General features: G+C 31.7%; 2 protein-coding genes across 2 annotated transcripts in view; one reads left to right on the plus strand and one right to left on the minus strand.

The window, feature by feature from the left end:
- The window catches only part of LOC131842237 (brain tumor protein), a 459,207-nt gene that overhangs the window by 29,202 nt on the left and 416,146 nt on the right, over positions 1 to 13,859 (plus strand). The gene's annotated exons all lie outside the window — the stretch shown is intronic.
- On the minus strand, positions 3,315 to 4,331 carry LOC131842208 (uncharacterized). The gene has a single exon (XM_059190740.1). It carries the CDS (start codon positions 4,329 to 4,331, stop codon positions 3,315 to 3,317), a length of 1,017 nt encoding a protein of 338 aa, XP_059046723.1.

Raw genomic sequence — 13,859 nt, forward strand, 5'->3', positions numbered from 1 at the left:
AAAATAAACATAATAATATACAATGATTACTGTTATATCCTATGAGACAGATAAAGTCATTTTCAACTGTCAAAATCGTGGTGAGCGCACTACTTGACATGCGGATATTTTGCTACGTACATATACAGAAAACGAGCCTACTGACATATCTCTAATTATATTGGTTCGTTTTGGTTCTGCTAAAAGACCAGAGATTATATAGCTTATACATGAGAATATACGCGGGTAAAATGCAGTAATAAATATTTTAGTATTGGACATACTTGTCGTAGTATTAAACCATGTTCAATGAACATATTCCTCGAAATTATACGAATATTGTATAATTACAAACATTTTTGCTAAAACAGTTATATTAGTTTAGGAAGTAGCACATACCCTCTTTATAAGGTAGGTAAGCAGAACGCTCCCGACATAACCCCATTTATAACAAGAGCTACTTCCCAGCACAGTAACAAACAAACAAAAGCCGGTGGCATATAATTTTTCAAGCAACCACAGACGATTTGTTTTGCAAAAGGGCCATAATATTAAATGGGGGTAACATTTTAGGGGTTAGATCACAGTTTCCTTTTGGATAATTGGAAGGAAATGCCGAGGAAGTAGGGTGAATTCCTGCGAGTATACAATACACAAATACATATGCATATACAATAGACAAAATCCATTTAACTGAATTGAAATATAAAATTAATTAAAGTGAATAATTAGAGATTAATAAGTTAGAAGATAAATGATGTATAAATAGAATATATCTAATCTTTGTTCACATACATTGTGATTGAAATGACCCTTCCTTTCCTCTCGGTATCGTTTATTATTTTTATATTTTATAATTTTTGTTACAATGGTACAAAATGATGTTGCGTTTATTTGAATTGTGTCGAAGTGAAGCCGTTTGTTGCCAACATCACGCCGTTAACTTTATTTGCGCCCAGTCGTCAATAGATGGCGCGAACATACCGCCCGCCTTGGAAGCCGCTGCTTTCAATTCATTATTGAAATATATATCAATTATCAGAATTCGTCGTATAGGTTGTAGACGATGTTGTAGGAGCTGATGATTTATTTTCATCAGTAGATAGTGGCAGCGGGCAAATTTTTGTAAATGCACGCTGTATTTGGCCAGTCGAATATTATTCGGAATCGATATGCAACCAACGTCGATACTCACAGACGGTAAGTTTGAAGTGATGCAAGGTAAAACATAACATTTAATATTCGTATAATAATCGTTTAATTTAGATCGTATAGTTAAATCGCATAATTTATTAGAGTGTGAGACCGATTGTCCTACACCTAATATTTGAATAGTGGACTGTATAAAATTCGTATAATTTAATCGTTTACATAACGCTTCGGACATAAAACAATGTTGACTGCCGTTGTCTAAGAGAGCGCGAACCGTGTGTAGTCTGTTATTACTATCGAGTACTTCGACTTGTGCAGTAGATAGCAAAACCGGTCGCGCGGTCAGGTGAGCCCGTGACGTACTCGTGAAGTTGTTATCGCTGCTATGTATATCTATAGGTAGCGATGAATGCAACACAGTAGATGTTGTATGGTGCGTATTATTTACTGCGGAGAGCTCATTATTACTCGGCAACGATTCGCCGTTAGAGTGCACATCGGTGTGCAACAAACTATTATGTTTGCGTTTACATTGCTGGCAAGGGCCAAAGAAACAATCACTGACCGAGTGTCCAGCACGCAAGCAATTACAACAAAGATTATTATCGTTTACTAATTTAATGCGATCTTTGACAGGTAGATTTAAAAACATACTACATAAGTACAATGCATGATTTGAATTGCACAAAATACAAGATCGTATACGTTTAATAGGCTTACTTTTATTAGCTAAATAACTATGTGTGTGTGTTTGTAACCTTTGAATTTTACTGTCGTGAACATATTTATTATTTAATTTAGTGACATTAGTATTTTTATTCGAATTATTTACGTTTATCATTTCTAATTTATGCTATCTCTGCTATACTAAATTGGTTCACATGTAATAATCTATTATTGAACTCCAACAAAACTAAGTGCATTAAATTCACGCTGCCTAATGTAAAACAAGTAAATACGCAGCTATTGCTTAATGATGAAATAGTAAATTTTGTTAATGATACAGTTTTTTTAGGAATAACAGTGGACTCGAAGTTACAATGGGGGCCCCATATTTCAAAATTAGCCAGTAGACTTAGTTCTGCTGCTTATGCAATTAGAAGGATAAGGCAATTAACAGACGTGGCGACGGCAAAACTTGTATATTTTAGTTATTTCCATAGCATTATGTCATATGGCATACTGCTATGGGGTAAAGCTGCCGATATAAATACTATATTTATTTTACAAAAGAGAGCCATACGTTCTATTTATGGTATGGGTTCTAGAGAGTCATTACGTCAATGCTTTAAACAATCAAATATCCTCACCGTTGTCTCACAGTACATTTATGAAAATATTATGTACACAAGGAAAAACTTAGATAGTTTCAAGAAACTTAAAGACTGTACAAGTAGAAACTTACGCAATAAAAATAAGCTAATTTTACCTAAATGCCGTCTACACAAAGTTAGTAATTCATTTTATGGTAATTGCGTAAGATTCTATAATAAACTGCCAGAGTCTACGCTAAATCTTACAGAGAGGCAATTCAAATCTTATATTAAACAAATGTTATGTAAAAAAGCCTATTATAAGATAGATGAATTTATAGATGATAGCAATATACAGCAAGAATAAGTTTACTTGCGGACAACGTTATAATTTTAATTTTCATACTGCTTTCTTGATATATGATAGCGTAGCGGCTTTTGTATTGATTGCCGCATGCATCCTTATGTAAAGTGCGAATACTGTAACTACCATATAGTAATTTTTGTAGCTGTATATATCGTGTGGAATGAGTAGTCATGCTCACTAAAATGTCCAGACATGTGGCGGCGTGGTGGGCCGGGTCAATGGGCTCTAAAATATGGTCGAGCGGATGGCTGGCTCATCCGTCATACTCGTGAACGAGTGCTGCTTGTAGGGAGATGCTCTTATCACTACGACTGATTTAATCTTATTGCATCATTATATTTGACCCAAAAAATTAGTGCTTGTTGGTAGTTTGTATTCACACGTTTCGACTTGTAAATGTAAACTTACAAGGATTATTTAAAAGAGCAACACACAAGTTTCTTGCTCGTTCTTCTTGTGATGAGACAGCTTTCCGAACGAGTGGTAGATAAAAAACAAATTGTTATGACTATTCAAAAGTGCTTAAATTAAGTTTATTTGAATAAATGATTTTCTATTCTATTCTATTCTAATAGATCTGCACGGTTTTTAAGAAAAGTTAACAAATCATCCAGTTTTAATTTACGTTTATTACAGTCATCATTACGTATATTAGAAATAAGAGAACCTTTGTAATTCTCCCACTCGCGTTCGGTACAAGGATCGAGTTTTGATACTATTAAGTACATTATAAGTGTATCCCATGATTCGGTCGGCTCATCTAACGTCTTTAAAGCGCGTAAATTACGTAATATGCAATCTATTAATTTTCTGATTTGCGAAGGCGACTCTTTATTAATAGATGGCATACAAAATAAAGACTTAACATGGTTGTGTACTAAAAGTCGATCATTTTGAAATCGATTAAGAAGCAATTCCCACGCATGTGTGTAATTTTCAGCTGTGAATTCTAATGCACTGATCACCTGCAATGCACTACCGCTGAGTGACGACCGCAGGTAATGGAATTTTTGTATAGGATCCAAATCAGTACGTTTATGAATCATAGTACAGTAGGAATTTTTGAATTCTAGCCACTGATCATAAAATCCTTCAAAGGATACTAATTTTAGGTCGGGTAATTTTATTTGGGAGCCTTCTCGGTTACGATGTAAATGAGAATCACAACTATGACTATCATCAACAACTAAAGACTTAGCTACCGCAATGCATCCATAATACTGTTCATCAAAATTCTCACGATATGTTATTTGATTAGAAAGATCATCATCATCTGTTAATTGTTCGATTTTACTTTGAATGTCATCAAAATCTTTGTACACCGATTCTAATGTGGAAATCCTTAAGTTTAATTCTATTTTAAGAGTTTTATCTAAAGGAATATTATCGAATTTGGATATATATTTTTCAAATGATGTTAATCTAGCCTTTAAAATACCTCTTTGTTTGTTAAGGTTCGAAATACTAGCAGTTTTAAATTCAAAATTACCGTTACTTTTTTTGGATGGCGATCTACTACCACCCTGAATTTCAGACGAAACACGCATTTTTAAAGTATCACCTTTATCTTTATCACTCATTTCGGAAAGTAAATGGAAAATAAAGCGTACTTACAATCGTTTAAGATCACCCCGACCTTTAAACCCTGACTCGGTAATAGCACTGTGACCGCTTTTGCAACTGGAATTTCACACAAATAACACAGTATTAACACAAATAGAATAGTCGTATAGGAAGGAATGGAACGAATAGGTGACCGTATAATCTGAGCTGATTCTTCTTCTCGATATCGTCTTCTTATACACACCGGCGATCGACTTCCGTGGTATCTTGAAGAATTATTGTAGTCGATTTTATTATTTCTTGATATCTTGAAGTATTATTCCGGCGAAGAAGGTCCAAATGATTGAAATGACCCTTCCTTTCCTCTCGGTATCGTTTATTATTTTTATATTTTATAATTTTTGTTACAATGGTACAAAATGATGTTGCGTTTATTTGAATTGTGTCGAAGTGAAGCCGTTTGTTGCCAACATCACGCCGTTAACTTTATTTGCGCCCAGTCGTCAATAGATGGCGCGAACACATTGTATTATTTTTAAATAAGTGATGGCTGCAATTCTTCTGTTTATATTCAGTATTACGCAATGGTGATACTCCAGTGATTATTTACTGACTTAATAAAAAAAGATGTAAATTCGGATCTGATCGACTTAATTTAATATTCACACTCATTATTTAATTTAAATAGTATATATATACATATATTTCTGACTATCTGGTGAGGAAGACTTGAATATCGAACCAAATTTATCTTAGAGACGTCTAATTAGACCTATAACTTTGGATTAAAATACTTGTAGATGTACCCAGAGAACTGTAGTATGCCTAATTTTTGCCATCACTATAACGTCTGTGTTTGACAATACCTCTACTGTTCCATTTAAGATAACAGTCTTGAAGTTATATAAAATCTCGTCTTAATATTTACCTAATTCTGTCGCAAGCTATCTTAATTGCGACCTTGGAACTTGTCCTTTGAAACTCGACCCGCTATCGGATCAAAGGGTTATTTAATTAATCATAACAATAACAACCCTTCCCAATTATTGAGTGAATCAATATAACGAGCACTTGGGTGTTCTATGTAGCCAGTTATTAAGATTATTGATTACACAATTCCTGGTGGACATTGTGAAATAATACGAGATATAGTATTAATTTTTGGATTTCCCTACGACAGAAATGTACACAGTCTTATTGGTATTAATCTTGGTACTTACCATATGTAGAGTTCGCACAAATATTACGTTCTAGTTACATAGAAAAATTGACCCATTTTATGCTCCCAAAATCTCCAGTATTATTATTATTCAAGCTTTCAGATATGCCTTCAAAATTTATGATACTTATTATGTAACTGATAACAATGTTTTGTTGAGATAGAATTATATGAAAAATAATGGAAGATTTATACAGTTATGTAGTGGATTTTAAAAATTACTTCCGGATAAGTCTATGTAATTACTGCGAAAGAATAAAAACTAATGAGTTTATTAAATTTCCTTATACACGTGTAATTATAAAGTAATTGGTATAATAGTGAATATAATTTATAATGTTATATTATGAAAATTGTTTAATAATAGACCACCCATATATTGGATATCGGACACCTATCCTACAGTCGCTGGGTCGAGTCCTGTCAAATGTAAATATTTGTATTCGTAAGAAATCTGTTTATATTAATAATAGTATATGTCTACATACATTTTATATCGATTTACAAAAAATGTATTTAAGTACCTATGTCTGTCCATCGTCTGGGTACTTAATCTTCGATTTCTATTGATGGACTTGTTTAAACTTAGATCATCTTAAACAAGTTCTGCTTAGTTTGGGACTAGATGGCATTGTTAGTGATCCATGGTTACTTATTTATTTACCCTGCCACTGCAAGCCGGAGGTTGCTAACTGCATGTTTCAGTTCAATTTCTGAACAGATACCGGCATTAATTAACCATCGCTTAAGAGGCAAACTTTCGTAATGTGCACGGCTTAACGCGGTCTAAATATTCCAGCCAACAGTATGTAGAGGCAGGCCGGGGAACTTTGCGTGCTGTTAGCCGACCGGCGTTATCTACAGGACAGTTCCGTGAATTGCTTATTACGCATCCGCCATGATGGGAATGCGCTTGGTCCAATGCATAAGACAATAGTGATCAATGTTTTAAATAATATGAAAATGGATTTTCTAATACTACTGTAGTTTTTGTATCTTCTCCAATGCGTAAAATATACTTAAAACAATAGGCTTTCTTGTAATTGATCTACGCTAAATTGGTTGTTTCTTTAACTATATGACATTGGATAGACTACATCCAATTGTCAACATTGGTATACCATTTACACTCATGAGGAGTTTAATGCTCTAGATTTTTCATTATCTACTTTCCTATAATAGATTGTAAATGGATTACAGTACATGAGCTATGATTGTATAGATATAGAATATCTTAAATGTAATCGGAAATGTTGAATTAATGTCTTTTTTGTTATTAGTTTTAATATTTTAATTTAAGTGTTAACGAATGGAACTTCTAAGAGGGGCTTTAGAATAATTTATGAGTTCATATTATTATTGTGTAATTAATATATTTATTTTATTACATTGTAATTAACCTGAAATTAAAAAAAAATCATAGATGGGGTTCTTTTTATAAATCCGCTGTAATGTCAAGACTTGAACTTAAGCGGTAAGCTGGGCGTTTGTTGACGGCTTTTGGCTTATCGTAGTTCCGTAGTTACTTGGCCCTTGTGTGTCCCAACAATGTTCAAAGTAGGTAAGCTTATTAGTCCCACTGTTGGGCATTACTCTAAATGCTACAGAATGTTTGAAGTGGTGAGAAGTTTCGCTGACAAGGGAACTGTTTGAAGCGATTCCACAATATGTTATGAATGTTTGTAAATAAAACACATGGGTATTATTAAACTTGTTTTGTGGATTTTCACTGGCGTTATATTCAATAGCGGTTTATCATATATAACAAGACAACGGCCCATGCGTAAATGGTCACCGTCACTTTTAAACATGAATATAACTTATTACGCCTATGATACCATTCATGCGTTGTTACACAGGACGACTAAGATATTATGCCACTTATCCTGTAATCCCGCTCATCTTACTCTTCAACCGGAACAGATCTTGTAAAACAACCTATTCTTCTGCTGAAATAGGTGAGACTTTGATACCCATGCAGAGAAATTTTAACAAATTGTGAGTTATTGTTCATAAATAGCTGATGGTTACTTCATTACTACTTCAATCTGATAGCCATTTCAATTCATACAAAAGAGTGCTGTTTTACATTTTTAAAACAATAAAACTAAGTGAATCTACGTTGAATTGAATTAACAGTTCCATTACTGTATAATTAAATAACTTCAGAGACAGTCTTCCCCGCAGGGTTGACAACCTCAAAACACTTGGACGTACGAAAAAATACGAAATCTAATAAAATGTCTTATATTAGCTCAATTTGGCTATCTAACCTCTTACATTATAGTATTTGGATCGATTTTCGTAGGTCATAATCTGATTCAAACTTATAGTAGTACGTAAATGTCATTGAACCGAAGGCAAAAATCTCGTACGAGGGTTTGTGCGGTTGGCATCCCTACTTCCATATTAAAAGGTTTGGTACAACACAAGTTTGTGTGAACTTATTCACTAATTAAAAATAATGTTTCTGTTGTTGTTAGTGTTAGTATGTTGCTAAATAATGTTTTCAGAGTTGTCGATTAAGTACTGATTAGCTTGGTAGTCTAGCGATTTAGTACGCTGTCTCGCGTTCTGATGGGTTTGGTATCCGCGCAGTACTATCATTTATATGCATTCGTATTTCTGTTTGTATTAGTTTGGTTGTTTTGCGTAAAATATATGAATATGTATATAATTGATCCATTGAATTATTAAAGAAAAAAAACTGCTAATATTGATGCAGATTTAGCAATTTTTTGCTAATAAAAATTATATTAGACTTGTGTGATATATATTTGACACTTATATGCAAAAAGGCAGATTTCATTTCCATTGCACGCACAAAAAACAAAAAAGTCTATTTAAAATTTAAATCACATTTTGTAGTCGCGAAAAACGTGTTAGATATAAAATGAAGTTCTCACAAAATTGATTATTGCAAGGTCGTTTAGATAAATTGTTATGTTAAATTTCATATGTGACAACATACAAATGTCTCTTATCTGTAATTTTATTTGGTAATTGATATGGCACAGACCATTTACAAACAATTCAATTTACATAACCATGTAAATAAAGATAAAAAATTGTATATCTATATTTCATTAGGTGTTATCCGCTTCTAATACAGCGATACTTTTTAAATAAAAGCCTATCGTCATCCTGGTGAGCTATCTACTTTCAACTATTTCGTTTACCCTTATGATTTTTCTATGAATGATAATGTATTGGTGCGGTATAATTATTATTAATGTTCTATATTAATAAATCATTCGAGATACCGTCAAGCGAAATGTACAGTCAGCGACCCACTTTGAACAAAGTAGAGATGCCTGGAGAATATCGATTCTAAAAAGACCTCAGCTTTAAGGAATCAATACAGAAAAATAAGAAGTTAAATAAAAATAAATTGTGAAAAGAGATTGTTAAATGTTTTTAAATGAAAAGTCCTAACAAAAGTAATTGCTAACGTTATTTATATAGGATTGGTAACAAAAGTAATTAAATATCTAAATTGTAACCATACGCATGCAAAATTCTAAAAGTTCAACGTAACTACAGGTTAAACTTGTTAAATGAATCGCAAGGAATATTAAATCTAGTTTAGTAACTAGCCTTTGTTTAAGTATTAAAACAGTTAGACTTATAATATAAAGAGCCAGTGTAAGCGAAGTAAGTTTGTAACGGATACTTACTGTAGAGAAACTTACGAGAACAAGTAAGTATAATAATCCGGTAATTTCCAGTTAATTCCCTTTTAATTATGTGCTTGAAACATTTTCCGCCCTACTACAAACTGATGGGGTTCTTAATCGCACTGCATTTTCTTTCATAATCAATATTGATTATTTTTGCAATAAATATGGTTTATTGTCGTTTCATATTATTAATTCTGACTTAGGTCGTGTAGGTTAGTTAGGTTTTTTTGTAATACAAAAGTATTAATTTATTTTTTCTAGTGTGTCATTTCTCAACTAGAGAATGTGAAATTTTTCTTGTCTTCAGTATTATATTGGTCTGTTAACCGAAAAGTCCTTTTTCAATTATTCCAGTTAATAAACAAATTTGTCACTTATGTTTAGTTTGAAGAGTGAAATGCAGTCAAATTACAGGATGCGATGGCATGATACGTTAGTTCTCAGGAATTAAGTGCGTCCGTGATGCTGCTCATGTATATAATAATAAAATTACATATACGGATAACTCACGGAGAGTATCTGGTCTCAAGACTAAAACTTGTGTTACGTGTACTAGACAACTGATATTCAAAATTCAGAATTCTAAATTCTAAATTCTCCATTTAGGTAACACAATTATAAGTACATAGATATATTTTTTGTAACTACATACATATAAACACTCAGATCGATTCAAACAATCATATCTGTTGAATACAAAATGTATGTGCGAGGAATCGAACCTGCGACCATCGGAAGTAAGGTGGTAAGCTAAACCCCTAGATCATCGAGGTCCTTATTGGTGATTGTTTGCCACAATCAGAAGAGCTGTCAGCAGTTGTAAAGCCACGGCGGTGTACTAGAAGACCACATGGAGGTCGATATGATACGATATGCTGCTATCTTAACATGCGGTGATTAGACTATTACCACAGATAATATAATATTACATACAGATACCCCATCCCATACAAGAAAATGGTTCCTTCCTAACTCGGGCTATTCTTCGGGCTATTTTATGTTCGCCGCCGTAGGCGCTAGATGTCGCTATATCTGAAGCAGTTCGGATTACTAGTGGGTGATTAGTAATAAAGCATGAAAATAGATGGCAGAGAATTCGGTTTACATGACATCTGTTTTGCAAAGATACGTACATAATAGATATATAACTGTATCGAACTCCTGATTGGGTACAATCGAAAATTCAATGTAGGTATATTGTTCGCTGACAGTCTACAGACATTATATATGTACGTATGTATCTATGTACTATGTTACAGTTACTTTTTTACATTCAAAACATCTTTTTTTCTCCCGACGAAGATATGTCGTAAATCTGCGTTAAAATCGAATGCTATCGGTTAAGGAGCAATAGCTCCTTAACGAATAGCCCGATTTTAATACGGTTTTTTTTATTTAAATTGTTACAATGATAGTGATAGATTTTAGCTATAATCAATTGATGTGCATATGGGTACCTCATATAATTTTCAGTATATAATTATTTCTCAATATGTAGTTAATTATGGTAAACTGGCAATTTGTAAAACTGAAAATAATATCTGCAAACCATCAATATATTATATGTATAGGTTTTTTGTGGATACTACATCGGTGCTAATGACATGTAGGTACTTATTTTGATGTTATACCTATTTGTAGAACCTTCGATATCTACAAACTACGCCTTTACTGCTAGTTTTTTTGGTATTTATGTAAGTTGTTATTCAGTTGAAATTAAGCTGCGAAATTACAGGATATTTGGACATAACATCTATGTTCTCCGGAATGATAACGTATGCGGGATATAGAGGCACGACATGATGACGTAATGCTGTTTAATAATAAATACGTAATATTATGTACGTCGAATAGCGTCGTGGTTGGATGGATCGTCAGCTTATTTACCATTTCAGTTCATAATAGTAGGTAGTAACTTTTGACAATATGGATGAAGGAGGGTAACGGTGATGATGATGAGATCAATAATGACTGTTGACGATAGTGACGGTGGTATTTATTTATGACCACCATAAAATTCATCATTGGCAGTATTCTCAACATTATCATCATTGTTCATCATGATGATTGAGATCAAATTAATTAATTGATTAAAAAAGTAGCAAGTATTAGGTAGGTACTAAGTCCTTATATGACTTAAATATAAGGTTCTGGGATGCTGTGATATACTACAGTCTCTAGATTTTGTTTCTTATTAGTATTCCACAACCAAAGTCTATAGACAGAGAAATATAGATTTACACAAAGTTTTTTGATGTAAATGGGAATTATTATACACATTGCACATTGCATTGCATAGTAAATAATTCCTGACATTTTAAATCGAATGAGGTGAAACTAACATTGCATGAACACAACACTTGAAGATCATAACATTTTCATTTCAGGTAATAAAACACTTTTAAATAATTTATTAATCACAGAATAAACAATTGTTAATAATTTACAATAATATTTCTTTCACTGCTTGTCTGTTATACCACTAAAACTTCAAACACTTCTGTTATTTTTATATTATATTCCAAATAAATCAATATCAAGACATAATATTTCATCAAAATCATTTCATAATTAATTCCTGGTACACAAAATATTCCTGGATTTGTTGATGAAGCAATATAATAATAATCATGAGCTTAAATCATAAACTTATTTGCAGTCGGTTACACATAATATAATTACTTGGAATTTCTTCTCATCACTAGTCCATTGCTTTCTTACTTATTTAATTATATTATTAATTGCATTGTGATTAATAATTTACAGATTTTTCTTCTGCTTTTTTCTCTTATTTTTACTTGCATTATTATTTTATACAGTAAAATGTTCATATATATATATATATATTTCTTATTCTTTTGAACTCATGTTCTTTACAGTAAAAATGTTATTTATCTTCATCTGAATGACTAGAGATTTAGAATATCATCTCTTATTTGTTTAAACTTTGTTCAGTATTAAGTTGTTGATGTCAGGAAAATCTGAAAACAATATCATATACCATGTTACATTTCCATGAACTTACATGAAAGTAACTAAACTGTAACTTTATTAGCACAATAAACATATTATTCATACATCATATTCATTCAGTTCTAATAAAATATAAAAATAATACTACTGTTTAGTACTTTATTTTGATTAATAATTTTCAGTATTTTCTCAATCAATCAAAAATTATAAAATCAGTGTTAGTTTTTTGAAGTTACATTCATAACAATAATAAAAACATAATAATACCCCATTAAAGCGGTCACCAAGTACCTATGTTTATTATATTTTAATATGAAAGATACACACGCATAGATATGCAAGTTTTTAACAACTTATAGTTATACCTGGTATGAGATAATCCTCAAAGAAACGATAGTTTACTAAATATTTGTAGTAGTCCTTAGACACATTTAAATTATTGAGTTTGACAAAAAATAAGAAGTTCAATGAACTCTGAACAGGAACAATTCAAAAGTTGAAGTACCTACTTAACTTAAATGATGAAAAAAGAGAAAAAATCCAATGCTAGTGAAAATATGTTTTGAGCATTTGACTTAAAGTCGTTTATCCTATTCTTTTATTCCTATATTTTATATTTTTAACATTTCATTTATGTTGCCAGTACTCGTTGTCATTTCGATATAATAAAAAAATGTGGACCAACCTACGATTTTAAATCGATATTTTTATTTGTGATGAAATCTAATAATATAAATTATGAATAACCTACCCTCGAATGGAGATATTAAAAAACTAATTATCATGAATAGTAGGTACTAGGATCAGTAATATATCATAGTATTATGAATGATTATCGTTTCAAAACCTTGTACAATTTAGTAAGGTTCGAAAGGTCGAAGTTATGAGCGAACAGATAAATATATAGTACTTGCATACCTGTCAAAATCTCTCTATTTTGCCGTCGTCGAGTAAAAATTATGCATTGCAATTCGTTCCAAATAAGAGTATAATACAAAATGATGAAATTTTACTGTTTGCAAAGACTAATTAAAAGCACCATCGAATAATGCGTTGTAATATCTTGTTATCGATTATTCGAAAAAATCGATAAATCTATGCATTTATTTTTAATATGGCAACACTTTCTAAATAAGTATTACTGGAATAATATGGTTTTCTTGTTTAGCTGTTTTATATTTACTTAAACTTTTTTTTTTTATGTTTAATTTATCATAATAATATTGTAAGTACTTATTATTTGAAAATATAAAATAAACATTTAAAATACGGCGATACAAATGAAAACAGCGCCATCTATGAAAGTATTTTGGAAACAATAAGCCCCAATTAGCAATGATTAAATTGTAAACAAATACAGGGCAACAACAAAATGAGTAAATATATGAAAATTACTTTTCAAAACGCATTATTTCATTTTAACATCTATATATGACTTTTTAAAAATAGATTAAACCTTTTTAAAAACATAGTTTTGGGTTTTAAACGATTACAAAACAATGTTGAATTCCATTCGATACCAATGACGCCATCTAAATCCGTTTTTCGAACTAAAAATGGCTACTATGCCATTGATCCCCACTGCTATTACTAACAATTCATTCCCTTCTGAGGTTTGGTACTTAGTGAACGATAAACAAACGTCAATGTTTGTCTATATTGTATGCAAAACT

The sequence above is a fragment of the Achroia grisella genome, unplaced genomic scaffold, assembly GCF_030625045.1.
Source record: "Achroia grisella isolate CSIRO2021 unplaced genomic scaffold, CSIRO_AGI_Agris_v1 utg215, whole genome shotgun sequence".
Lineage (NCBI taxonomy): Eukaryota > Metazoa > Arthropoda > Insecta > Lepidoptera > Pyralidae > Achroia > Achroia grisella.

Coding starts and splice junctions, on each gene's coding strand:
- LOC131842208 (XM_059190740.1), bottom strand. CDS start 4,331: ATGAGTGATAAAGATAAAGGTGATACTTTAAAAATGCGTGTTTCGTCT.